We start from the raw sequence: 23,165 nt of genomic DNA, 5'->3' as shown, positions 1-23,165 counted from the left end.
TTGTGTATAACAGCACCATGTTTGTGGGGCAGGAGCCCAGGGCTCACACGGATGCACGGCCCGGCCCTGCCCCATGGGGTGACCCCCTGCCCATCCCGGCTGAGATGGACCAGCAAGGTCAGCCCTGTCCATGTCCCTGTCCCTGCGTGTCCTGGGGCTGCTTGGCTGGTGCCAGCCTCGTACCAATGGCTCAAAGTGCATCGTGTCCCGCGGTGCTGCGGGAGAGTCCGGCCCTGGGCGTGCCCGTGGCACTGGGTCCGTCCGTCCTTGGTGCAGGGACAGCCCAGGGCAGCTCCAATGGTGCAGGGGCCGTGAGCAGCCCCCGTGTCCTGCCCGTCCCTCCCGGCACGGCCTGGGATGGGCTCTGGGGGGAGCAGGCACCGTGCCAGGGCGGCTGCCCCCCGTGCCGGGGCTCAGTAGTAGTGGACGCGGCCCAGGGTGCCGACGGAGCCGATGGTGCCGGAGCCCAGGATGTCGGGCTGCCCGTTGCGCCAGATCTCGCGGATGATGCGCTCGCGCTCCTCCAGCCGCTGCGCCCGCTCCAGCTCCTCCGCCGACGCGAACACGTTCACGGCCAGCGCCCCGTCCCCGGGGCCGTGGCTCTCCAGGGGGATCTCGGTCACCGGCAGCAGCGACTCGGACGCCGCGCAGTCGATGGTGTCCTCCTCTTCATCCTCGTCCTCGTCGTCCTCCTCCTCGTCCCCGCTGGGCCGGGCCGGGGGGCGCGGGGGGGACCGGCAGGACAAGCGCAGCACCAGCAGGCACAGGGTCAGCACCAGCCCGAAGCACACGCCCAGCACGAAGTAGAGCCCGAAGCTCTCGGGGTTGGCTGCGGGAGAGCAGAGGGGGTGAGGGACCCGTCTGTGCTGCTGAGGGCCCACAGTGGCCCCGGGGTGGCCTTGGGGTGCCCTGGATGTGCCCTGGCTCACCTCGGATGTGGGCGTACGCGGCCATGCTGTTGCTGAGCAGCTCCATGTCCCTCCGGCGACTCTCCATCCTGTGCCTGGTGGTTCTCAGCAGCTCCAGGGATGGCACATACTCGGCATCTGCGGGATGCGGGGGCTGAGCAGGGATCTACAGGGGGCTGGGAACCCCCACAAGTGCCCCGGTCCCTTTCAAGGCAGTGCCTGGGTGCACCCAGGGGCTCCTCGCTAAGCGGGGCTCGTTCCTGGGCTGGGCTGCTCCATCCGGGGCTGGAATCCCACAGATGCTGAACTGGAGCCATCCCACTCCACCGCCCTCCGTCCTTCCTGAGGGACCAGGACGGATACGGCTCCTCCTGGACGCAGCATCAGGCGGATCTGTGGCACCGGGCCAGGCTTTCCGGCCCCTGCCCTGGCCACGGGACGGGTCATGGGGCAGAGCGGGATCCCAGCACAAAACTGCCTGTGCCGGCCGCTCGTGGGAGCCGGAGCTGCCTGTGCTCGTGTGCACACGTGTGCTCCAACACACACACGTGTGCTCCAACACACACACGTGTGCTCCAACACACACACACGTGCACTCCACACACACACGTGTGCTGCGCGCACACACAGACAAATGTGTGCTCCAACACACACACACACACACGTGCCCAACACATACATGTGTGCTGCACACAAACATACACACGTGTGCTGCACACATACACACACACATGTGCCCCCCCCATACACACACGTGCTCCACACACCCCATCAGGGCAGTGTCCCTGTCCTCATCTGGCCCAGCTCCAGCCTTGGCCCTTTCCCGTGGGGCCCTGCAGTGCAGGGACAAGGACAGGCACAGTGCAAAGGCCACCAGGACAGCGGGCAGGATGGGCAGGATGGGCAGCAGGACAGGGGGAAGGATGGGAGGCAGGACAGCGGGCAGAGCATGGACAGGGCGGGAGGCAATTTGGCCCTGGCAAGGGACGAGCTCATTTCCCAGAAAGGGCTCCAGGGAGAGAGGAATCAGGAAAGAAATGCAGAAAATGTGACACATCAGCAGAACCATCCCGGACAGTCCAGAGTTGCAGGGCTGCAGCACATCCCGGGGCTGGGCAGCCCCTCTGGTGGGATGCCCCAAAACCAGGCCAGCAGGGTCCCCAGGAGGGGTGGGTGCCCTCCCCGTGGAGCGGCTGCACCGCCGGCCCTGCCCCGCCAAGGCTGTGGGGCTGGAGGGGCACAGACCCGCCATGGGGCCCCAGGGACGCCCAGAGCCCCACACGGTGCTGGCGAGGGCACTGCAGGGCTGACGCAGGGCCTGGGGGTCCCCAAGTGTTCCCAGGCACTCAGCCCTGTGTCCCCAAGGGCCGAGCCCGGTGTCCCTCAGCGCTGCGTCCCCAAGTACCGCACTGAGCGTCCCCGAGCCGCCAGCGCCGCGTCCTCACCCGCTGCATCCCACGCCCCGAGCTCTCCATCCCCGCGCACCCAGCCCCGTGTCCCTGCACTGCTCCCGTGTCCCCCAGCCCCACGTCCCCCGAACTGGAGCTCCTCGAGCAGGCACAGGGCAGAGCCCGATCCCCGCCGTGCCCTCGGGGTCCCTCGGGGTGCCCCCGGCCCGGAGCCCACGCGGTGCCGGGGCCGGTACTCACCGGGGCGGGAAGGCGGCGGAGCCGCTGCACTTTGGCTGGAGCGAGGGAAGAGAGGGAAAGGTCTGTTTAGCATTAACGCTGCAGCAACAGGAAATAGTTCGGAGGCGGCTGGCGGTCAGCGCGCCCCGTCCAATGGCAGCCCCGGCCGGGGCTCGGCGGGGCCGGGGCTCGTCCCGCTCCCCCGGGACCCCGCGCTCGGCCCGGCTGCGGAGCCGCCCCGTCCCGGCCCTGCCCCGAGCCTGCCCCGGCCATGGGCAGTGCCCGGCCCTGTCACCCCTGGCAGAGGTGTCGGAGGGACTCGGATTCCCTCGTGCCAGCCCTGGACGTGCCGGGGCCGGACCTCGGGGACACGAGGCTCCGCATCCCACCACCGTCCCCAGCGGCCACCCCAGGGAGGGACAAGCTCAGAGAGGCCCCTGGGGCAGGACAAGGCCGGGGGCCCCCGTGGGGCCACTCTGCTGCTCTGCTGCTCTGTGGGTCCGGCCCCGCTCCCCTGAACTCCCGGAGCACATGGGCCCCCATCCCCCCCATCCCACTCCCCTCCCACCCCTTCCCCGCGGGGTCGCCGGGCTCTCGTATGAAGTTTTATTGCCGACATGCAGGAGTAGTTCCCATGTAGTACAAAAATAACGTCTTTATACAAATTTTTTTCCTCTTTTTTTTTCTTTTTCTTTTTTTCCTTACAACAGGCTCTGTCCCGCTGCAGCCCCTGGGCCCCCCCCGTCCTGCCCCCCACACCACCCCCTTCCAGTTTGCCTTAGCACAAGTGGGATTGACCGGTGCTGCCCAGGGCACAGGATCCTGGTGTGACACAGCCTCAGGGAGTCCCAGAATATTGCTTTTTGCTTTAACTTTGGGGGGAAAAAAACCGACAAAAATAAAGAGGTGGGAGCGAGGCAGGAGAGAACCAGAAGGAGAGAACAGGGCCCTGGTGGGGTGCTCAGGGGGTCCCTGCCCTGCTGCTGGTGGCACACACTGGGGGGTGCTGGGACAGACCCACCATCTTCAAAATAAATAAGGCGAAAGAATTGGGGCTACTGGCTCAGCTGGGGACGTGCAGGGAGCTGCTCTGTGTTAGTGTTCACGAGGCCCTGCCTGCCCACGGGGCCTTGGCGAGGCGCAGGCAGGACGTAATGCCCGACGGGGCCAGGGGTGCTTCAGGTCCATCCCCAGCCCCACAAAGCCACCAGTGCAGTGGCCCAGCTTAGAGCCCGTCCCCTTCCCCAGCCCGGGGCCAGAGAAGGCAACAACACGCTACAAACATCTGCTACCTACAAACATCTGCTACTCGCTCCCTGCCCGCGCCCCCCAAAGAACACGCTGGCCCCAAAGAGCAGGACAGCCCCAAAAAGCAGGGCAGCCCCCCCAGCTCTGCCCCTCCCTGCTCCCAGGGCTGGCAGGAGGGTGATACCAGGGCTGGGAGCAGGGAAGGAGGCAGCCAGAGAGCCGCTACCTCGAGCGGGAGCCCTGGCACGGGGAGCCCTGGGAGGTCTGTGTGAGAACAGTTCATCTGGCAAGACAGGCATCCAGTTCATAAATGAGGCTCAGAAACAATCATTCCTGTTCTCAGCACAGGCCAAAACTCTTCCAGTGGCACCAGGTGACAAACCAGGACATCCTTCCCCCACCTTGGCACGCAGGGAGGGCAGAGGCAACCCCAGTTTTGGGCTGGGATGGCAAGAAAAGCTGGGAACAAATACAGTAGACACTTCAGCCTGCCCCTTCCTACCTCTAGGTGGATTATTTTGGGAAGCTTTTCACATTATAACTCATATATTACATCTGTACCACAACTGAGGGGGAAAATGCTAAATCAGAATTAATGCAACTGTAACTGCACCTGGGACAAGCTACTGAAAAATAAGATTAAATCATAGATCCTTATAAACCAAAGGAATCAGTGAAAGGTGGGAGAGGGGGCAGAGGCCCCAGGGGGCCAAGTCCTGTGCAACCTTTGAGCTGGGGACAGGATCCCAGCCCTGCAGATGACTCCTCAGCTCTGCCCGAGGTGGTGGCCGGGCTCTCCGGTCACGGCGGTGGCCACACGGCCACTGAGGGCTGGTCAGCACGGCCAGACCAGGTGGCACGTAAGGACAGAAACAGATTTGATGCAGATGAAGGGAAGTGGGAGGTTTCAAGAAATTCTTCCTTTCCAGAAACCCTGGTAAATCCAAGCTTATTCAGACCACACGGAGCGGGCGCCGCACGGGGCTGCTCTGTGCCAGCAGCTTCACCCTCGGAAGTCTCCTCCTTTCCCACAAGCTTTTGCTCGATCCAGAGAACAGCATGGTTAAAAAGACAAGAGAGGTAGATTACAGTCATGATTAAAAGCAGATTAGTCATCTAGGCTTCGATTTTAAAAAAACAGATTCCAGAAGATGCCAAGAGGTTTGCTGCTTCCAAAACTAGCTTTTCCAAAAGTCTTCTCCCTCCGGAGCGGGTGTGAGTGCGTGTCCCTGGACAGAGCTTGGGATTTGCTACATTATTCCCCGTCGTGGGACACCGGTATTGCTGTAGGCTGGAGCAGGCAGGTGAAGGCAGACTGCAGGGTGGTGCTCGTGCTCTCGGGGCGTGGGGAGCTACTTCCGGAGGTACCTCTGGGCCAGGATGGCCGCGTCCAGGGGGTTCATGGGCTGCGCGTCGTGGCCCAGGCGCCGCACGGGGGGGATGTTCCCGAACTGCCGCTTCTGCAGGAAGCTCTTGGCCTCATGCAAGGTGTTCTTCTCCTCAGCCAAGAGCAGCTGCTGCCTCATGTAGTTCTCGAACTCGTACTGGGAGCACTCCTCTGTCACCTTCACCTGCAGAGACCCACCTGTCAGAGCCACGCCCGCAGCCCCACGGCTCCTCCGACGGGCCTGGGCTACCAGGGGATAACGGAGGTCCTCGTGCTGGGCACGCAAGCAGGACTCCCTGCGAGCCACCGGTGTCACCAGGACAGACCTTTGTCCTGGTGTGGCTCATCCCAGCCCTGCCAGGGGCTGCAGCTGCCTGACCCCCATCCCTGCTGCACATCCTGCACGGCCACCCCCGGGCAGCAGGGCCGAGGCAGCACTTCCAGCATGAAACAGGCCGCAGGAAAACAGGATGTTTGCTCCCATGGCGGAGCTCACCGGGAGCCAGAGCCAACCCCGCTGCCTCCTCCCAGCATTCCCAGCTGTGTGAGGGAGTGAGCACTGCTGGGAGGGGACTGAGCTGCCCCTCTCCGGCTCTGGGGCCAGCGAGTCACTTCCAGGCAGCTCAGCCAGCTGGATGTGACTCCCAGTCCCAGCAGCATCACCCTTTCCTTCCGCTGCACGGGGTGATGAGGACTCGGCCACGTCTTCCCTGCCCTCCCCTTCCCAGCTCGGGGGCACAAGGGCTGCCATCCCTTCCCATTACACACAGACTTGGCACAGCAGCACGGAAAAGCAGCTCCCTGGAAAGGAAAGCAGGAAAACCTACCTCCTGGGGGTTTTCAGGATTAGCCACTTGGTCATCGATGTCCGGCACCACTTGCAAAGGGCCACTCAGTGAGGACATGGACTGCCTGGGGGAGAGCACAGCGTTGGCATCCGGAGCGTGGCACCGGCTCAACCCCCCTCACCCAGCCCTGGGTGATCCCCCTGGGATGGCCATGGCTGCCACCAGCACTGGCACAGGCCCCTCCAGCTGTATCCGTCAGCACACACCGGTGGTAGAGACATGGGATGCAAAGACTTCCTGCAGCTCCCAGAGCCTCCCCCGGTGAGCTGAGCCTGCCACAGCTGGAACAACACAGCCTGTGGCCAGAGATAGCACGTCCTGGCTCTCCCCATGCACGTACCAGGACGCTATGATGGAGCTGAGGGAATCCAGCACTTCAGAAGCCGTCAGCCGCTGCTGCGGGTCCAGGACCAGCAGTTTCCGGATCAAGCACACAGTGTTTTCCGAGACCCGGCCATCCCTGGGGGACAGAGCGTGGTGAGCCTGGGGCAGGCAGGATGGATGCGCTGGGAGCACAGCTCAGGAGCTGCTGGAGCCACCACTGCTCTGACCCTGAGACCCCCAAAGCAACCAGGGGGTCCATTCCCTGTCCCTGAGCTCGGGACCCACCTCACCTTCCCACGAGCTGTCCCAGCTCTGCTGCTGCTCCTCAGTGTCCACCACAAACAGCCTGTTCTCAGGGCTGCTGCGACCCTCGGGGCACTGAGGGGAGCCCCTCCAGCTCCAGCTGTCCCAGTAAGGCCCAGCAGGCCCCCGGGGCAGGCTGTACTCCCTCGGGGGGGGGAGGCTGTACTCACTCAGGGATGGTGTACTCGGCAGCCTTGATTTTGCGGAAGAGCTCCTGAGGTATGCTGTCGTAGAAGGGGAACTGGCCGTAGAGCATCGTGAACAGCACCACCCCCAGTGCCCACATGTCGCTGGGCTTCCCACGGTACGGCCGACCTGTGGGGACAAGGGACACACACCCTGCAAACGCTGCAGAGCACAGGCCTGGTGACCCCCTCACCTCCCCACGGCAGGCACCCTGCAAGGCCTGCACTGAGCCTCCACCAAAACACTTCCTCATCACAAGGCACCAAAACTCCCCCCAGGGTGCATCCTCTGTGAATAAGCAAACTGTCCATCTCCACACAGGTGCCCTCCCATCCCCTGTGGAGCAGGAATGCCCCTGCTGAATGACCCTGACATGATCCAAGGGTATCAGGTAATCAGAACTGCTGTGACCTGTGGTGCAGTTCCCAGGTCGCTGCCCCTCACCATCCCTACAGCCTGGCAGGTTCCACAGGTCCACCCACCTGCAAGTCTGGACCAAGGGAGGGGAAATTCAAGGGCCAAAGAGCACAGGGCAGGGGCAGGCAGGGACAGAAGCCCAGGAAGGATAAGACTGAGCTCATGGTGATGGGCTTTGCCTCTGGGATGGATCCAGCACACAGCCACTGGAGCCAGCCGTGAAGTCACGGAGGGCACAGGAAGGTGTTTCCATGCACAAAAGACATTCCCAAGGCTGCTGCAGCCCCGGGATTCACCTGATGGAAACGTTGCTTCAAAGCCCCTCCAGTCACAGCAATCAGCCCACAGCAGCACGGACGAGGGTCACCAAATCAAACCCCAGTGCTGCAGCACAGCACAGGACTGAGGGAACGACTTCCTCTGACTCACACAGTGAGTCACTGCTGCAGCATTTGGTATTTGTACTAATTATTCTTTGCTTTATATGCTCATAAAAAGGCACCTCTCCCTCCTCCCCCTCCAACTTTTCCTGCTGTGACATTTCAGCAGCCATCCCTCAGAAGAGACAGTTTCTCCTGGAGACCCACAACAGTGATTAATTCCTCAGGCGTTCCAGCTTCGCCTGCACAGGAGCACCAGTGATACAGAGGGATGCTCCGAGCTGGGGGTGACGCCTGGAATGTCCTCAAGTAACTTTTCCCTCGATGCCTGGAGGGGAACTGGAGACTGAACCATTTTGGGAGAACGTTTTGGAGAGAAGGGCTGATGGCAGACACCAGAGCCAGGGCAGGGCAGTGGCAGCACGGGCCAGGCTGGGCAGAGCAGGATGAGTCCTGAGCTAAGGCTGTGCCTTGCAGGGTCTCAAACAGCCTCAGGTGCCAGCCATCAGCCAAGACAGCCTGTTCAGTGCCCTGTGGCCTCCAGGCAGGCCAGTTCCACCTCCGAGAGTGCCCTGAGAAGAAACACAGGAGGGGAGCTGGGCTGAAGTCCCAGACACATCAGCACCCCGGAGCAGGAAGGAGCAGCTCCCTGCAGCCTCTTCCAGCCACTTGAGCCACAACCGCTCCAACCTCCTGCACAGCAGTTGGCTCCTGTCACCCATCTGGTCACAAGGGCCTCAGGATATCCTGCAGAACAGGAAAGGCCTGCAAAAAAGCCAGGATCCATCACCCCGCCTGCCTCTGCTCCCTCCCTGGCTCAGTCCTGCCCGGGAGGGAAGCACCTCACACCTGCCTGGCAGATCACAACGGAGGAGCTCAGCTACGTTTGTTCCTGCTGCCTGCAAACAAACCTCCTGAGGGGAGTCCACTGGGGTTGGATGTCCCAGGACTGGCTCCCTCCAAGGGCCTTTCTGAAATCCAGCTGGGACACCAGGAACAAGGAACTCCTGAGCTAATGCCCAATGTCTGGATCTACAGAGGGAGAGGTTTCATATGCACAGTCCCACCTGCACCCTTCAACACTAGGCCAGCTCACCTGGGGGAGAAGAAACCCTCTAACCAGGACCACCAGTGGCTGCTCAAAGGCTGGTACAGGAGCAGAGCTGAGAGCTCATGGAAGAGAAACCTCCTGAAGCAACTGAACAGACAGAAACCACAGCTGTTTGCAACAGCCCCACGCACTGGGAACAGCTAAAGGCAGGAGGACATCAGGGAATGCTGTTCTGTGCCAGATTCAGCTCAAGGCCTCTGCTGGAGACAAGGCACAGGCCAGGCTGCTGGAGAGGGGATCCAGCCCAGACAGACGGCTCTGGCCTGCCATCATCATTCCTTTATTTTTAAGTAACTCCTCTCTGTCGGCCCAGAAGCTGCCCAGAGGGTCACCAGTTCCTGCTGGAAGTGAGCAGCAGCTGCAGCAACTGCTCCTCTTAGTGCACAACTCGAATACTCTGATATCCTGGTGGGATCTGGACTGGCTGCCCCTTAGGTCCAGGGATTTACCTGCAGCTTAAGAGAAGCCTCAGAAACAAGACTCAGATGTGGGAAAGCAAATGTCCTGTCTGCAGTCAGACTTATTAGGGAACAGGCAGGAGCTCTGAATTAGCTTTGAAGTTCAGACAAGCCCTAAGAAAAAAGTCACACTCACTCCTTCCCTCCAACTTTCCAGGCTGGAAAAGCAGATCAAGCCTCCTAACTGGGCCCTGACGAAGGCAGGTACATGTGGGGACACAACAGGAGGGTTTATTGATTGTCAGGGGGCACAAATGACTGAAACAAGCCCTGAGCTGGGGCTGGGGGAATTCCTACCACTGAGCACGTCTGGGCTGATGTAGGCAGGGCTCCCACGCTGGTCCTTCAGCAGGTCGTCCTCACTCACCAGGTGCTTCCCCAGGCAGAAGTTGGTGATGGTGATCCGGTGAGTCCTGGGGAGGAGCACAAAGGGTCAGGGAACATGGGCCACACAGCACAGGCAGAGGGAGTTAACTCCAGAACAGAGGTGTGTGCCTGGGGGGCTTTTTGGGAGGCTTGAAGTGCAGGGAAAAGATACACAGAGCTGTAAGATGAACTCCATCCCAAAGGGAAGGGATTCCAAACCTGTCAGCACGGCTTGCAAGGCTCTCCCAGGGGAATCAGAGGGTCTCTGTCACAGCTATGGCAATGTCCACACCCAGGCTGGGGGGCACATAAAAGCACAGGGTGGTACCTGGCCCACCTTGGCCAGTCTCCCAGGACCATCCCTGCCTTTTAGCTCCTGATTCTGCCCTGCACTTCCCAACTGCCAATCCAAAGCATCTTCTCCACACAGCACCTTCTGGGAGCTGAGGGAAAACACGCAGTGGAAGGGCTGCCCTGTGCCTGGCCCCCAGGCCCTGTGTGTAAACACTGTGTGTTTGTGCCACCAGAGGAGCTGCAGGAGCTGTGATCACATTCAGCACAAGCACTTTTGTGTCACCCAACTGTCCCACACAGGAGCCTGGTGGCAGCTCCACGTGATCTGCAGGACTGCTCTCCACACACGGGTGGGCTGAACACAAACCCTGATCAACACCTAAAACCCTCCTACAGAAAAGGCAGAGCTGCAGGGGCACAACATTTCTCTGTTAGGACACCCCTACTTCCCTATGGTACTGCCAGCTCCCATTAATGAATTTTCCCATTTCTCATTACAAAACTACTGTCACATTAAACCTTCCACGTCACTCAGATAATTTCGATTTTAACGTACAACTTAAAGGTGTGAGTAGAAAAACACTGTCTGGAAGATTTCTACATTCTTGAAAAGTATTTCACAACCAGAGCCGGAGAGAATGGATTAAGTCAGTCACAATAACCAAGGAACACTCCCAGCCAGTCTTACAGACAAGTGAAACAGAACCAAGTGTGGGTTGGAAACGGAGAGCTGGTTATTAAAACAGACAGACTGGTGTTTAAGAAGTGTTAGCTACAACTGTCAGGAGACTTCCCTGGCTGAATAACAAGCTGCAGGATTTGTTAAGGATTTAAAAGACTAAGTGTTCTACAGGACACTAAAATGTTCAGGGCTGCTTGGTTTTATTTAGTCCCTGAAATTTGATCTAATCTGTAATCACCCAACTCCTGCACTGCCCAACGGGGACACCTGGGAGGCTTTAATGTCTCGTGGGGGACAAGGTCTGAGGGACCCTCAGGTGGGACATGTCAGGACCTCGCAGTGGCACCTTCACACCCCACCACGAGAAGGGACCTGGCTCCTGGTGAGCTCAGATCTTTGTTCCTGCTCGGGCTGGTCCTCTCCATGGAGATGGTTCTCACGCCTCTCCCACCCTTCCCATGACTCACTGCTGCACAGGCTCCAGCCCCCCCTCACCAAACCCTGTCAGCAAAGAGCAAAAACAGAGATGGAAAGTAAAGAGCAAAAACAGTCACAAGGAATGACTCTGGCCAGTGTGCTGACAGAGCTTCAAACACCTCCCCCTGCCAGCGGTGCCCTGGGTGCTCCCCTGCACTCTGTGCCCACAAAAGAAGGGAAGTTCTGTGGGGATCCTTCAAAGCACCAACCTTTGCCTGCCTCTTCAGCAAGGAGGAGAATCAAAGCAGCAGGCAGGAGAGATTTATCTTACAGCAGCTCTACAGAAACAACTCAGAGGTGGCCCCGAGAGGCAGCAGCTGCTCTGTGTGTGTGTGGGGGGGGAACCAAGTTCAAACTCTGTAGGTAAAACCTGTTTTCTTTCAGTGTTAGGGAGGAGAAGCAGCAAGCTGTGAGCCCAGTGAGCCTGCAAGCTTTGTACAACAGACTCAGAGACTGCAGACCTCCAGCCTTCCAGCTTTTTATTCATTCCACGGAAAACCAGACAGTGTGAAAAGGATGAATTCCACTCATTCCTCGAGTCAGTGCAAAATATTTAGTCAGTAATGTAATACTGGAGGACAGAGCAGAGTATCTGAGCTGAACTAGGTGCCAGCTAAATAACACAGAACCCAAGACACTGAAGAGCCCCGGGGAGCCAGCAAGCAGGGCCAGGGCATGACCCACTGCCCTGAGCTGCTGCCCCTCTGCAACCCCCCCATGGAACAAGGGAGCTGCTTCAGACACAAACACACACTGCACAGAAGAGCTTTTGTTTGGATAAGTCAATATTTTACTGCTAGCAAAAACACAGCAGTGCAACAGTCAGATCTAACACTGCTGTGATTGTAGGACAGCCTGCAGGGCTGGCAATGCTCTTGGCCCAGTGGAGAGTGGATGATGGGAACAGAACCAATCACCACAGTTAATTCTTCTTTTTGTAAACACACATAAAATCAGTACTTCTCTTGCAGGTTTCTCAATTACTATAAAATTCAGTTTTCAGCAGTTAAAATCCAAAAGGAAGTACTGACAAGGGGTCACTAAGCTGGGGGGAAGAGTGAACCATCTAAGTGGGGCTCAATTCCTTTTTGGAGATAAACTTTGGATATAACTTTGGGCTGGATCTGTATTTTTCCCTCACTCTCCTGCATGAGAGGGCTCAACAAGTGCTGCCTTTGACTGTGTTTCTATTGGAAATCTGCTTTGGGGAAGAAACAAGAGCACTGCCAGGACAGCAGCTCTCCAGCACTCTTACCTTTTATTTAGCACCATGTTTCCTAGTTTCAAGTCTCTGTGCACAATATTTTTCTGTAAAAAATATAAGAGTATAACATGAGCAAAAGCCTTTTCAGAAGTGTAAATTCCATACTCAGACCAGAACACTAAAAAGAAACTATGGTATCTTCATTCTCAGAAATAACCCAGGTCAAGGCTGCAGGTCAGGTTCCATCTTGGGTACTCTGTGCACTTCACTTTGATTCTGATCAGGACAGAACAAGCAAATTTGCTACTCTAACACAAAGAGCTCTCAGACTTGAGAGATTTGAAGTGACCAGGCTCTGTAAGGCCACTGTGATGAGCATTCCCTCAGCAGCCCCACGTGTGCTGCCCTGCACAGTGTCCCCTGTCTCGGGGTAAGAAATCCAACAGCCACAGAATCCACTTTTACTGCAACAGTTTCTAGTTCATTGATCTCAAACTCACAGCCTGAGGTTCTGAACCCACAAATCAATTCTTACATTGTGATTTATTCTGCTTCAAAAGGAAACAGCTTGTGTTTCCTGTGTTTGATCAGGCTCTGCTCTCCCCTGGCTGAGGTTACCACACTGTGGTTCCCCTGCCCTGCCCTCAGCTGGCCCCTCTCCACAGCCCACAGACAGCACCTGATCCTCCAGAAACGTGAGGAGCAGGGAGGGGAGTGCAGGGAATGCTCTTCAGGGCTTGGGGCAGGAGGTTTTGTGCAGCACACTGCCAACATCCATCTCCTGTGACCCGGCCACTGCCTGCACCAGGAAGTTTGAAAGCACCTATTATGCTAATGTGGGAAAACTCAGGCTCCCAGCACTGGAGGGGTAAGGGAGCTCTCACCTTGTGTAATGCTTCTACCACTCGTACCACGTCATAAAATATCACCACTGTCTCCCGCTCGCTGAGTCTCTTCTCTTTGATGACATAATGCTGCAGGTTGATCAGATCTGCTGTTTTGTCACTGAAATCGTGAGCACAGAGACAGTCCAGCACCAGGCAAATGCGCTTCTTCATCTTCCTCACCATCCTGTTGGCTTCCAGATCTTCTATAATCTCACAGGCCCGATCCTGCAGGGAGGCAAACACAGCAGCAACCCTTCAGGGCAGCCTCAGGGCACGGGTGCAGAGCTGGGAGAACAAACAGCTGCAGGGCCATCTCAAAATAAGCCAGTGCAATCTCAGTGCTTGGTCTCTGCCCTGAGGTGGGATCTCAGAAAGATACAGGAGCTCTGCTTCACAAATCACACAGAATCTGGTTGGAAGGCACATTAAAGCTCATCCAGTGCCACCCCCTGCCACGGGCAGGGACACCTTCCACTAGCCCAGGTTGCTCCAAGCCCTGTCCAACCCTGGCCTTGGACACTTCCAGGGATCCAGGGGCAGCCACAGCTTCTCTGGGCAACCTGTGCCAGTTCCTCACAACCTTCACAGAGAGGATTTCTTCCTCACAGAAGAAAAGAGGGCAGAGGAAGTCTGTGCTGTCTGGCTCTGTGCCACGTCAGTGCTGATGCTGTTCACACACACAGACCCCCTGAGCTGAGCCCAGGGAAGCTCTGCAGCAGAGCAGCCTCTGGGAACAGCAGGGATCCAACACACCATTCACCAGAAGAACAGAAATTTTCAGACACAATTAGCAGTTCTTCCACGACATTAAACAAGACACAGCTGAGTTGGACATTCAGCTTATTTCAGATCTAGTACAGATGGTCTCAAGCGAAAAGCACGTTGACAAAATGTAACCAGCAAGTCAGGCAATACCATCAAAGCAGTAATTCCCATCAGCCCCTCACATCAGTGAACAGCTCTGAGGGATCAACACAGTCCACTCACACAAAAACTGACCAGCACAGTGACTGGTTTAACTTGCTGAAACAGTTTCTTGGCTATTTTTCCCCTTATCAAAAGTCATCATAATCAGTATAAAGACCAGAAAGCACAAATTTAATTTTAAAAGGTGTTAATTAATTTGCCACTGAAGCAGCTGTTGTCCTGTTTGAAGGGGACAGTGCTGAATGCCTGTCCCACTTGTGAATGTTCTCACATTTCCCAAATCCCAAACTCTGTTACATCCCACTGAACTCTGCAGAGCTCCTGTTTGAAGCAGCAGTGGTTAATCTCAGAGTGCTGGAACTCTAGACACACAAGAACAGGGTCAGCACAAACAGTACATTAAACAAAAGCAGCTCAATCCACCAGCAATCCCTGGCATTGCCCCAGCCTGGACGGTGAGCAGTGTACCTGGAAGAGCCCGTGATGATGGACCACTCCTTCCTGGTTGTGGAGCAGGGAAAGGAGAGAATACTCCGTGTGCAGCAGCATCTTGCCCTGTCGCTCCTCCTGGGTTTCTATTCCTTTATCACCCCTTTCTTCTAAGGTGAGAATCTTCAGGAAAAGGGAAAAGATCTTTACAGTTCCCAGAAAAACCCACATGTTCCCTGCCCTCTCTGAGTTTTGGCATCCCCATGTGTTTAACAGCTGATGGAATTGCTCTCATGGATGTGTCCCTGCCACAGACCTGGCTGAACCCAGCACCCTCCGTGCAGAATGTGCAGCAGCAGCTTCATAACCACAGAAAAGGGGCTCAGGTGGCTGCTTGCAAACGTGCCAGGTGATTTTTCCCTCCTGGAGCTGCCCTATTCCAGGCACAGATCCAAGGGCTCTGGGAGAGCAGCAGAGGCCCTGTCTCAGGGCTGCTGTGGACACAGATCTGTGCCTGGCAGCACTGCCCTGCCGAGGGGCAGCTCCAGCAGCCGTGTCTGACTGCCCTGGCTCAGCCCACACCACTCCCTGCACGGGGGCTGAGGAGCCCTGGAGACCTGGGAGCAGCAGTTTGCTTACCTTCAGCTGATAAAAGTCATCTGTCCCGTCCCTTCTTGCCAAACACTGAACAATACTTGGCACAGGGGAGTTACCTAAACGTGGACCTACAGCAGAAAGCAGAGACAGACTTGTTTTCCCTCCAGCAGCAGTGACTAACCCGGGTTACATCAGCGTCACGCAGCTACGTTTGCTGAAACCAAGTTCCCTTTTTGCAGGAGCCTGAGTGTGTTTCCACAAATCGACAGCTAAAAAAACCCAAAGGTCTTAAACTCTGAAAGCTTTTGGGACAATGTTTCATTTGTTCCCTGGAGAAACATTTATCAAAGCCCAACCGTGGCCCAGCTGTTTGCAGAAGTCCCCATTTCTGCGTGTCTGAAGCACACAGCAACACCCCTGGCAACTGCTCCTGCCACACCTGGGAACCAGCTGCCACCTCTGCAGGGACGGCTCATGTGTGCCCAAATTTGCCCAAATTTCAAGTTAACACAGAGTCTCCACTGCTCAGTTTAAATCAATCAGCTCCAGTTGATCATCCATTAGTTTCCACGGCAAAGTCTACCATTTTTGACAGTTTACAGAACTAGTTCTGAACCAACAACTATTCTAGCAACTCTTCAGAGCTGGCAGAGACGCCTTGCCTTGGCACCTACCACTTCTAGTGGCCACTAGTGCAGTATTACATTGCCCCTGTGCTGATGTGACAGCACATTCCAGGCCAGCAGGGTCACACATCTTCCCAGACCTCTAACCAAAGAGCCCCCAGATGAATTTGCTCATTAACAAAGTTTAAGAATGTAGCTTAAAAAAAAAAAGAGGTAAAAACGAGGGCTCATATTTCTCTCCAAAGCTCTGCCTGCCTTGCTGCACTGGCATCCCACACCTCCTCAGCTCACCCCAGGCTGCTCTGCACATCCACTGACCCGCGCTCTCGGGTGAGACACCGAGTTCCACACCTGCTTTCCCTCATTCCACGGCGCCTTTTATTCTCAGTTTTGCCACCAGCAGCTCCCCTGACAAGTGCAAATCCCCCGTCCCTGCTTACCCAGGATGAAAGGACCTGCTCTCTTGGCGTTATTCCCAGAAATCCCCGCGCACAGAGCCTTTGCCTTGGCGGATGTTTCCCCAGCTCCTCTGTCCGATGCTCGCCGCTTCATCCTCGGCTCTTGAAAGGGAAGAGAGACCACGGCCCATGAGCCACTGAGTTATTCCCTCCTGCCATCCCTCGTTTGTGCTGCAGGGCTCTCACCCACGGGTGCACTGGAGGCTCTGCCCACTCGTGTGTCTACACACAGTCCTGGCAGAGCAGGGGTGGGCTGGAGGCTCCCAGCGTTTCTCCAGGCACAAATCAGCCTCGTTACTCAGAGCGACATTTCTTACAACAGTTGTTTGAGAGACGTAGTGGGAACAAGTCAAGATAATTAAGGCTTGTTTTACAGCAAAAACGAGTTTGCAAATTAACATATTCCAAAAACCTTGGAAAGAAGGTGCCCAAGTTATCCCTGTGTATGGGTGGCTGCTGCTGCTGCCCGGGGGCTTTCGGGGGATCCTCCATGGGGGATCCCCACAAGGCATCACAGCCGCCCACCAAGTCCCTCAGAGGCTCGAGTCTGTTCCTCAAACAGCTAAGAATGCACAAAAATGATCATAAAATTTAATATTTTTCACCTTTCCCAACAAGGGCACAGAAAATAAACGTTAGCTATCCTGAGATTCAATTAAATTCACAATGACTTTTCAAAAATTTATTTTTAGCCTTGAAAAAAGTCCCCTCTCTCTTTGTACCTCTTCAGGATCTGACCTTGTTACATCTCCATCTACCTACATCCAATGCAGCTGAAATTTGGAGTCCAGCATGCACCAGCTCCAGCCAACGGAAGCTTTGTTCCCAGCACACCTTTAGCTCTTGGAAAACAGCTTCAAAGAGTTTCACAAACATCATCACATTCAGTGTTTGTGCTCTCACTTTTTAGAGATATTTTGGGGGGGTGGGTGTGAAGAGGAACCAAGCACAGCTCCATTTCCTCCCTCAAACCAAACCCTGGGAGTTCTCCCCTAAGAGGTTACTACAGCAGAGTGGAAAACATTTTTTTGGCTGCACTTATCTGTTTTAAGAGTCACAGTGTTTCACCAGGCAAGAGAGTGATAAAGGACTCGATGTGAGAGCAGTTCCCCCTCTGGCAGCCCCGCCCCTGCCGTGGACACAGCTGATGTCACTGCATTGATTCATCCAGCAGTACCTGTCCCCGGGAGCAGAGACAGCCAGGGACACAAGGGGAGGAGTCCTGCAGCAGACTCTGCATCCCTGCACTCCCAGCTCCCACTGCCTTCACACCTCAGCAGAGCTCTGCCCCCAGGCCCAGAGAGCTGCACAGAGCCCTGAGCCCCACGGGCTCCTCGTTCCCTTCACATCTGACCCAACATCTGACTGCGCCTCACAAACTCCTCCCCTCCTTGGACATCGTCATCTCTGCTGGAAACATGTGAGTAACATTTCCACTGGAGAAACCCCCCCGCGGGGGAACTCTGGGATAAACCCGTTGTGCAATCTGGGCTGGACAGCTCTGCTGCAAATGGAGTTACTGTAAACAGGGACTCACGGAGTTCAGCATCAACTGGATCCTTACTCTTCCTCCAAACTAGGTTTTCCAACGTCTCAGGAGACAGGAGTCATCACCTTGGAGAAGGCTGGATGGGCAAAAGGTCGAGGACTCTGTAACATGAAACAAGAGGCACTTGATGCTGCGGTTCTGGATTATTCTGACCACAATTACGCATTTGGGATGAAGCTGGAGACCTGGCCCAGAGGGTTTTGTCACACTCTGTTCCCTCTCTGCGCAGCCTTCGCAGGGAATCACGTGAGCACCATCAGGCTGCACCTTTTCCCACCCAAATACCACACTGGGCAGGACTTATCAGCGAGGATTAACCCAAGTTCACATTTAAGTCTGGCTCACAGCAAATCCCAGCTCGTGGGACCAAAACCCTCCGTGAACACAACATTAAATGGAGCACAGCCCAGCTTCCTGCACGGGAAGGCAGGTCCCAGTGTTGCCTCACTCCTTCCCGGGCAAACCTGGCCAGGGACAGCTCAGACCCGAGTCATCAGCACTCCCAGGGACAGAGCCTGGGCTCCCATTGGAAAGGTTTCCCTGGGAGCAGGCGGAGCTTGGATCAGGCAGGGCTGCGGAGGAGTCGCTGGCTGGGGGATTACAGGGAATGTTTGCAGGGCAGATCCCAAGGAAAGCAGGCTGTTGCACTAAGTGTATGAAATTTGGCCAAAAACACACCCCTTGTGTGCCAGCTGGTCCTTGGAGACCAGGATCATCCCACCCTGGGAGCAGGGAGAGGAAGTCTCCCACTGACTGTCTCCAAGGGCTTTTGGCTCTTCCTCCTCACCAGGGGAAATTTCTGCCCCCCTCATACACAGCCCAACCTTCTTCTCCTCCTCCTGCAATGCCACATACAGCATGATCTATGCAGGGAGTTGAGTAAGAGAGTCATATGTGGTAGCATGTACTTCATTAAGCTGATTAGCACATGCAGGGTGTGCATTTTGATATATAAACGACCCTTAATCAGGCAAAAGTTACTTTTTTGGATGTAGTGTCCTTCAAAGTTTCAGTCATAGGACTTTGTTTTGTTCTTCAGCGCCAAACCAGGCCCATCCTGTCTGCACTGTCCCTCCTCCCATGGCCAGCTCAGCCTTCCCAACACAATTCCATCCCCAGAGATAACGTGGAACGCACAGGGGAAGCCTCAGCCCTTCCCTGACTCATTATCCCACACGGGCTGGGGTGGGCTCTGCTCCCCTCCCTCTGCACAGCACCGGGGGAGATTCCCTGTGCAGGAATGTTACCCTTACTGGGGGCTCTGGAAGCTGAACCGTTCTCTGAGAGAAATAAACATATGTGTGTATATATATATCTCTCTCTCTATAAAAAAAGCCCATTGTATGAGTCAGTGCAGCCCGTGTTCCGCTGCGCTGCCCTTCCAGGAAGGGAAGCCTGCTCCCGAAACGGAGCCCTGACTCACAGGCTTCTTGGAACTGCACGGACACTCATTCAACTTCTTCCCTGAGCGAGAAGTTCGCTCAAAACCAGGCACAGAATCTGTCTGACCAGAGAAGGAAAGGTGCCGGGGCGCTGGGCAGCACGAGGGGCTGGGGCACCCCTGTGCCCATGGAAGGCACCCGGGAAAGCAAGGACAGGCTGAGCTTTGAGAGCTGGGAGACAGGAACAGCCCTGGCAGCCCCCGCTGAACCCCCCCACCAGAGAGACTCCTTCCTCAGCCAACCTGCCCAGCAGCTGAGTCCCGGGCGTGTGAGCAAGGCACAGCCAGCACCTGGGAGTACAGGAGCCCAGCACACCTTACCTCCACCCACAGCCAGCTGTGGCCAGTCTCCAGCTCCTCAGGGACAAAAAAGGCTTCCACAGTCCAAGTCACACAGCGGGGAAAGCACATTCCAGCCCGGCCCCCCGCAGGCAGCCGGGGAAACTCTGAAGCACAGGGCTCCAGTACGTAATTTCAGCGCAAGCAACAAGCCGGGCTTTCTTCAAGCCCTTCTGATGCATCACCACATGAGATAGCCAAGGACTCATCTCTGGGAGTTCCCTCTTTGGTTACATAAACACCAACCTCAGCTTAACTCTTTCAAGCAGAAGCGCAGGACACATTCCCCGGGAAAAATCCCTGCTCCAGCCCGACACCCTCCCAGCAGGAGCCTGGGAATGCAGCTGCAGCACCCGAGGCTGAGCTGCTGCCCCAGCGCAGTCCCCAACCAGGGGCTGCTCCCGTGGCCAGGCTGTGCTCACCCTCCAGACCCTGGGAGGGGAGGGGTGTGGTGTATCCCGAGGTTTTGCTTCTCCTTTACTGCTCCTGTCACCGCTGATGTGCCAGGAGCCCCCGCAGCAGGAGCTCTGTGCCCAGCACAGCCTGACCCGCACACGTGCTGACACTTCCCAGCGAGGTGTGGCCCCGGTTTCTCCCAGGCAGTGACTCACCTGGCCCTGACTGGAGAGGAATGGATTGAAGTTCCCTGCACACAGTGCCAGGCCAGCGTTGCTGGGGTCTGCAGTGTGACAACACACCGACAGCCTCGCCGAGAAACACCAACCCAAGACAGGCGTTTCAGGCAGAAAATGACTACGGGCACACAGAGCTTCCTCTGCCCAGCAAGAGCTTCCAGCTGGAGCTCCCGGGCAGGAGGGAGGCACAGATGGACAGCCAGGATATCTGCACTGATAACACCCCCCTTATTCCACCTGAGCAGGCTGGGCAGCTCAGGCACCAGCCGTAGGGCTGACCCTAATCCCAGGACAGTCTGGGTTGGAAGGGAGTTTAAAGACCATCCCTTTCCACCCCCTGCTATGGGCAGGGACACCTTCCACTAGTCCAGGTTGCTCCAAGCCTTGTCCAACCTGGCCTTGGACACTTCCAGGGATCCAGGGGCAGCCACAGCTTCTCTGAGCAATCTGTGCCAGGGCCTCACCACCCTCATAGGGAGGAATTTCTTCCCAATACCTAATCTAAACCTACTTTCTGTCAGTGGGAAGCCATGCCTCCTTGTCCTGTCACTCCAGACCCTTGTAAATAGTCTCTCTCCAGCTTTCTGGTCAGCTCATTCAGACACTGGAAGGCCACAGTTAGTTCACCCTAAAGCTTCTCCAGGCTGAGCAGTCTCACCTCTCCCAGCAGAGCTGCTCCAGCCCTCTGATCACCTTGGTGCCTCCTCTGCACTCACTCCAGCAGCTCCATGTCCTTCCTGTGCTGAATCACAGCCCAGCTCGGTGCCTACAAGGCTTCCCCTGCCTGCTCCACGGAGACAATTCCACAACACCCTGAGGATCAAACCCAGCTGAACTCTGCTTTTAAGGGACACGATGCTGTGACCAAACCCTGAGTACAGACACCACAGAGGAACAACCAAAGGATGCAGCGCGAGCCCCCAGCACACCTGCACTCAGCAGGGTGTGTGAAACCCACACCTCAAGGCTCTCAAAGGCTCTGCGAACTACCAAAGCACTGAATCCCCAACACCAGCGCAGCACATCCCCCCCAGCCAGGCCAGGGTGGGACACCGGGACCCTCAACCCCTCCAGTCGGGGGGAAGGTGCCATCCCACAGGCTCTCCCCCACCAGGAGAGCCTGAACACCCTCAGGGCCTGCACCGGCGAGAGGAGGGACCAGCACCGGGCTCTGGGTGGGGGAGATCCCTCAGCCCCCGGGGCAGCTCCCACGGGCAGCAGGTTCAGCTCCCCGGGGCAGGTTCCCGTTCCCCTCCCTCACTCCCCCATGCCCCGTTCCCGTTGTTCCCCTTCCCCTCACTGCCCCATGGCCCCGTTCCCGTTGTTCCCCTTCCCCTCACTGCCCCATGGCCCCGTTCCCGTTGTTCCCACTCCCCTCACTGCCCCATGGCCCCGTTCCCGTTGTTCCCACTCCCCTCACTGCCCCATGGCCCCGTTCCCGTTGTTCCCACTCCCCTCACTCACCCATGGCCCCGGGCCCGGCCCGGCCCGGCCTCGCTCCGCTCCGGGCCCGCCTGGCACCGGAAGTGACGCCACCTCCCCGTCCCAGCCCGCCCCCTGCTGGCTGCAGCCGGGCCGGGGCAGCGACGGTGCTGATTGGCCGGCGGGGGCGGCGCGGGCTGTGATTGGACATGGAGCGGGGGCCGGGCCGGGGCTTTGCAGCGGGCTCTGATTGGTTGAGGTGCCTTCAAGAGAGAGAGAAGGGAGTAGCGAAGGCTGATTGGCTGCGGAGCGAAGAGCCCATCACTGATTGGCTGCAGCGGGACGAGCCCGTCGCTGATTGGCGCGGGGTGCTGGTGGGCACGCGGGAGATTCGAACGCGCGCTGATTGGCGGAGGGGCGGGGCCTAAGGCACTGGCCACGCCCACATAGCCCCCCAGCCCCCCGACCAGGACCCTCGGAATGGGGACCCCCGGAATGGGGACCCCCCCCACGCTGGGGCGCCCTGGGTTGGAACTCCCATGGGCAGGGAAAGGCCGAGCCGGGGGTGGCAGCGGGACGGCAATCCTGACCAAAGGGTCCTTTGGCCCATCAGAGGAGGGACACGAGCAGAGAGAGACCACGGAGCCTTTTCAACAGGGTTATTGGGGCTTATTCATTACAAAAACCATCCCTGCTCCTCCACAGGCACCGGCCCTGGGAGCAGCAGAGCGCAGAGTCCCTGGGGGGGGATGTCCTTGGGCAGGATGTCTGGTGTGGCAGTCCATCAAAGGGGCAGGTTCATCCTGGGCCCATCCTTGCACTTCCACCTCACTTGTCCTTGGCCTGAGAGAACTCCCTGCGCCCCTTGTCACGGCCCCCGAAGAAGCGCACCCTGTGGATGGCCTGGAGCTGCTCCTCGATGGTGGCCCTGATGTCCACATCGTCGGGGATGTGCACGTAGCGCACGTTCCTGCCGGTGACGAAGAGCTCGTCCAGGTGGGACACGGCTCCGTGCTGGTCCGTCAGGGTCACCTCGGCCAGGCGCACGTTCATGAAGGCGTCCACGTTGGTGACGAGCCCCGCGGCCGCGCTCTCGTCGCGCAGCTCCACCGTGGTGACGCGGCCCCGCAGCCCCTGCAGCAGGATCACCAGGCTGTTCTCGGCGATGGTGCGCTCCTTCACCGAGTGGCTCACCTCCATGGCGGCTGGGGGGACACGGCTGGGCTGGGACAGGGATGAAGGATGGGGACAGTGCTGGGGGAACAAGGCTGGGCTGGGACAGGGCAGAAGGAAGGGAACAGGGCACACTGTGCCTCCACAATCCTCATCACACACATACCTGTACAGGTACACCCCCTTTCACGCTCACCTGCATTCCTACACCCCTTGCACTCGCTCAAACTCTCACGCGCACACATCCCACCCCTCTCACGTTCATCTGCACAGGCACCACCCCTCGCCCTCTCACCTGCCCTCTCCCCTCTCCTCGCGCGCTGCCCCCCTCCCCAGCCACCCCATTCTCCCCTCCCGCCCCCCCCAACCTCGCACACTGGGCTCCTCCGCGCCCCCCCCCGCACTCCTCACACACACACACACTCCTCACACACACACACACTCCTCACACACACACACAC

At 57.5% G+C, this 23,165-nt stretch overlaps 3 protein-coding genes across 6 annotated transcripts in view; all 3 read right to left on the bottom strand.

Annotated features, from left to right (window-relative positions):
* On the bottom strand, positions 1-2,646 carry EVA1B (eva-1 homolog B). Of its 2 annotated transcripts, none has more exons than XM_027701428.1 (3): positions 2,558-2,646; positions 930-1,046; positions 1-829 (listed from the first exon to the last, which is right to left on the bottom strand). In XM_027701428.1, the coding sequence occupies exons 1-3, from the start codon at positions 2,628-2,630 to the stop codon at positions 414-416; spliced, it is 606 nt and encodes a 201-aa protein (XP_027557229.1). In that variant the 5' UTR covers positions 2,631-2,646; the 3' UTR covers positions 1-413. The 2 variants fall into 2 exon arrangements, with proteins under 2 accessions (XP_027557229.1, XP_027557230.1); XM_027701429.1 differs by having other exon boundaries at positions 930-1,053; positions 2,562-2,629.
* A 2,219-nt stretch (positions 2,647-4,865) lies between these two features.
* Positions 4,866-21,651, bottom strand: STK40 (serine/threonine kinase 40). Of its 2 annotated transcripts, none has more exons than XM_027701252.1 (12): positions 21,574-21,651; positions 17,683-17,795; positions 16,128-16,247; positions 15,104-15,189; positions 14,504-14,647; positions 13,106-13,333; positions 12,273-12,325; positions 9,496-9,611; positions 6,817-6,961; positions 6,360-6,479; positions 5,999-6,083; positions 4,866-5,355 (listed from the first exon to the last, which is right to left on the bottom strand). In XM_027701252.1, exons 3-12 carry the CDS (start codon positions 16,237-16,239, stop codon positions 5,137-5,139), a joined length of 1,308 nt encoding a protein of 435 aa, XP_027557053.1. In that variant the 5' UTR covers positions 16,240-16,247; positions 17,683-17,795; positions 21,574-21,651; the 3' UTR covers positions 4,866-5,136. The 2 variants fall into 2 exon arrangements, with proteins under 2 accessions (XP_027557053.1, XP_027557054.1); XM_027701253.1 differs by lacking the exon at positions 21,574-21,651 and adding an exon at positions 19,457-19,696.
* A 524-nt stretch (positions 21,652-22,175) lies between these two features.
* The window catches only part of LSM10 (LSM10, U7 small nuclear RNA associated), a 1,153-nt gene continuing 163 nt past the window's right edge, over positions 22,176-23,165 (bottom strand). For both annotated transcript variants that reach the window (XM_027701249.1, XM_027701251.1), the window contains exon 2: positions 22,176-22,750. In XM_027701249.1, the coding sequence (XP_027557050.1) occupies positions 22,360-22,731 (372 nt within the window). In that variant the 5' untranslated portion in view covers positions 22,732-22,750 and the 3' untranslated portion in view covers positions 22,176-22,359. The remainder of the gene's footprint in view (positions 22,751-23,165) is intronic.

The sequence above is a fragment of the Neopelma chrysocephalum genome, unplaced genomic scaffold, assembly GCF_003984885.1.
Source record: "Neopelma chrysocephalum unplaced genomic scaffold, ASM398488v2 Primary Assembly neopelma1_155, whole genome shotgun sequence".
NCBI classification, from domain to species: domain Eukaryota; kingdom Metazoa; phylum Chordata; class Aves; order Passeriformes; family Pipridae; genus Neopelma; species Neopelma chrysocephalum.
The sequence above is the reverse complement of the archived record's forward strand: the minus strand, read 5'-3'. Positions and strand labels throughout refer to the sequence as shown.

Coding starts and splice junctions, on each gene's coding strand:
- EVA1B (XM_027701428.1), bottom strand. CDS start 2,630: ATGCTAAACAGACCTTTCCCTCTCTTCCCTCGCTCCAGCCAAAGTGCA. Junction 1,047..2,557: donor TCCGCCGCCTTCCCGCCCCG/GTGAGTACCGGC, acceptor CGCATCCCGCAG/ATGCCGAGTATGTGCCATCC. Junction 830..929: donor CGCGTACGCCCACATCCGAG/GTGAGCCAGGGC, acceptor GCTCTCCCGCAG/CCAACCCCGAGAGCTTCGGG.
- STK40 (XM_027701252.1), bottom strand. CDS start 16,239: ATGAAGCGGCGAGCATCGGACAGAGGAGCTGGGGAAACATCCGCCAAG. Junction 12,326..13,105: donor TGGTAGAAGCATTACACAAG/GTGAGAGCTCCC, acceptor TATTTTTTACAG/AAAAATATTGTGCACAGAGA. Junction 5,356..5,998: donor ATCCTGAAAACCCCCAGGAG/GTAGGTTTTCCT, acceptor GGGTCTCTGCAG/GTGAAGGTGACAGAGGAGTG.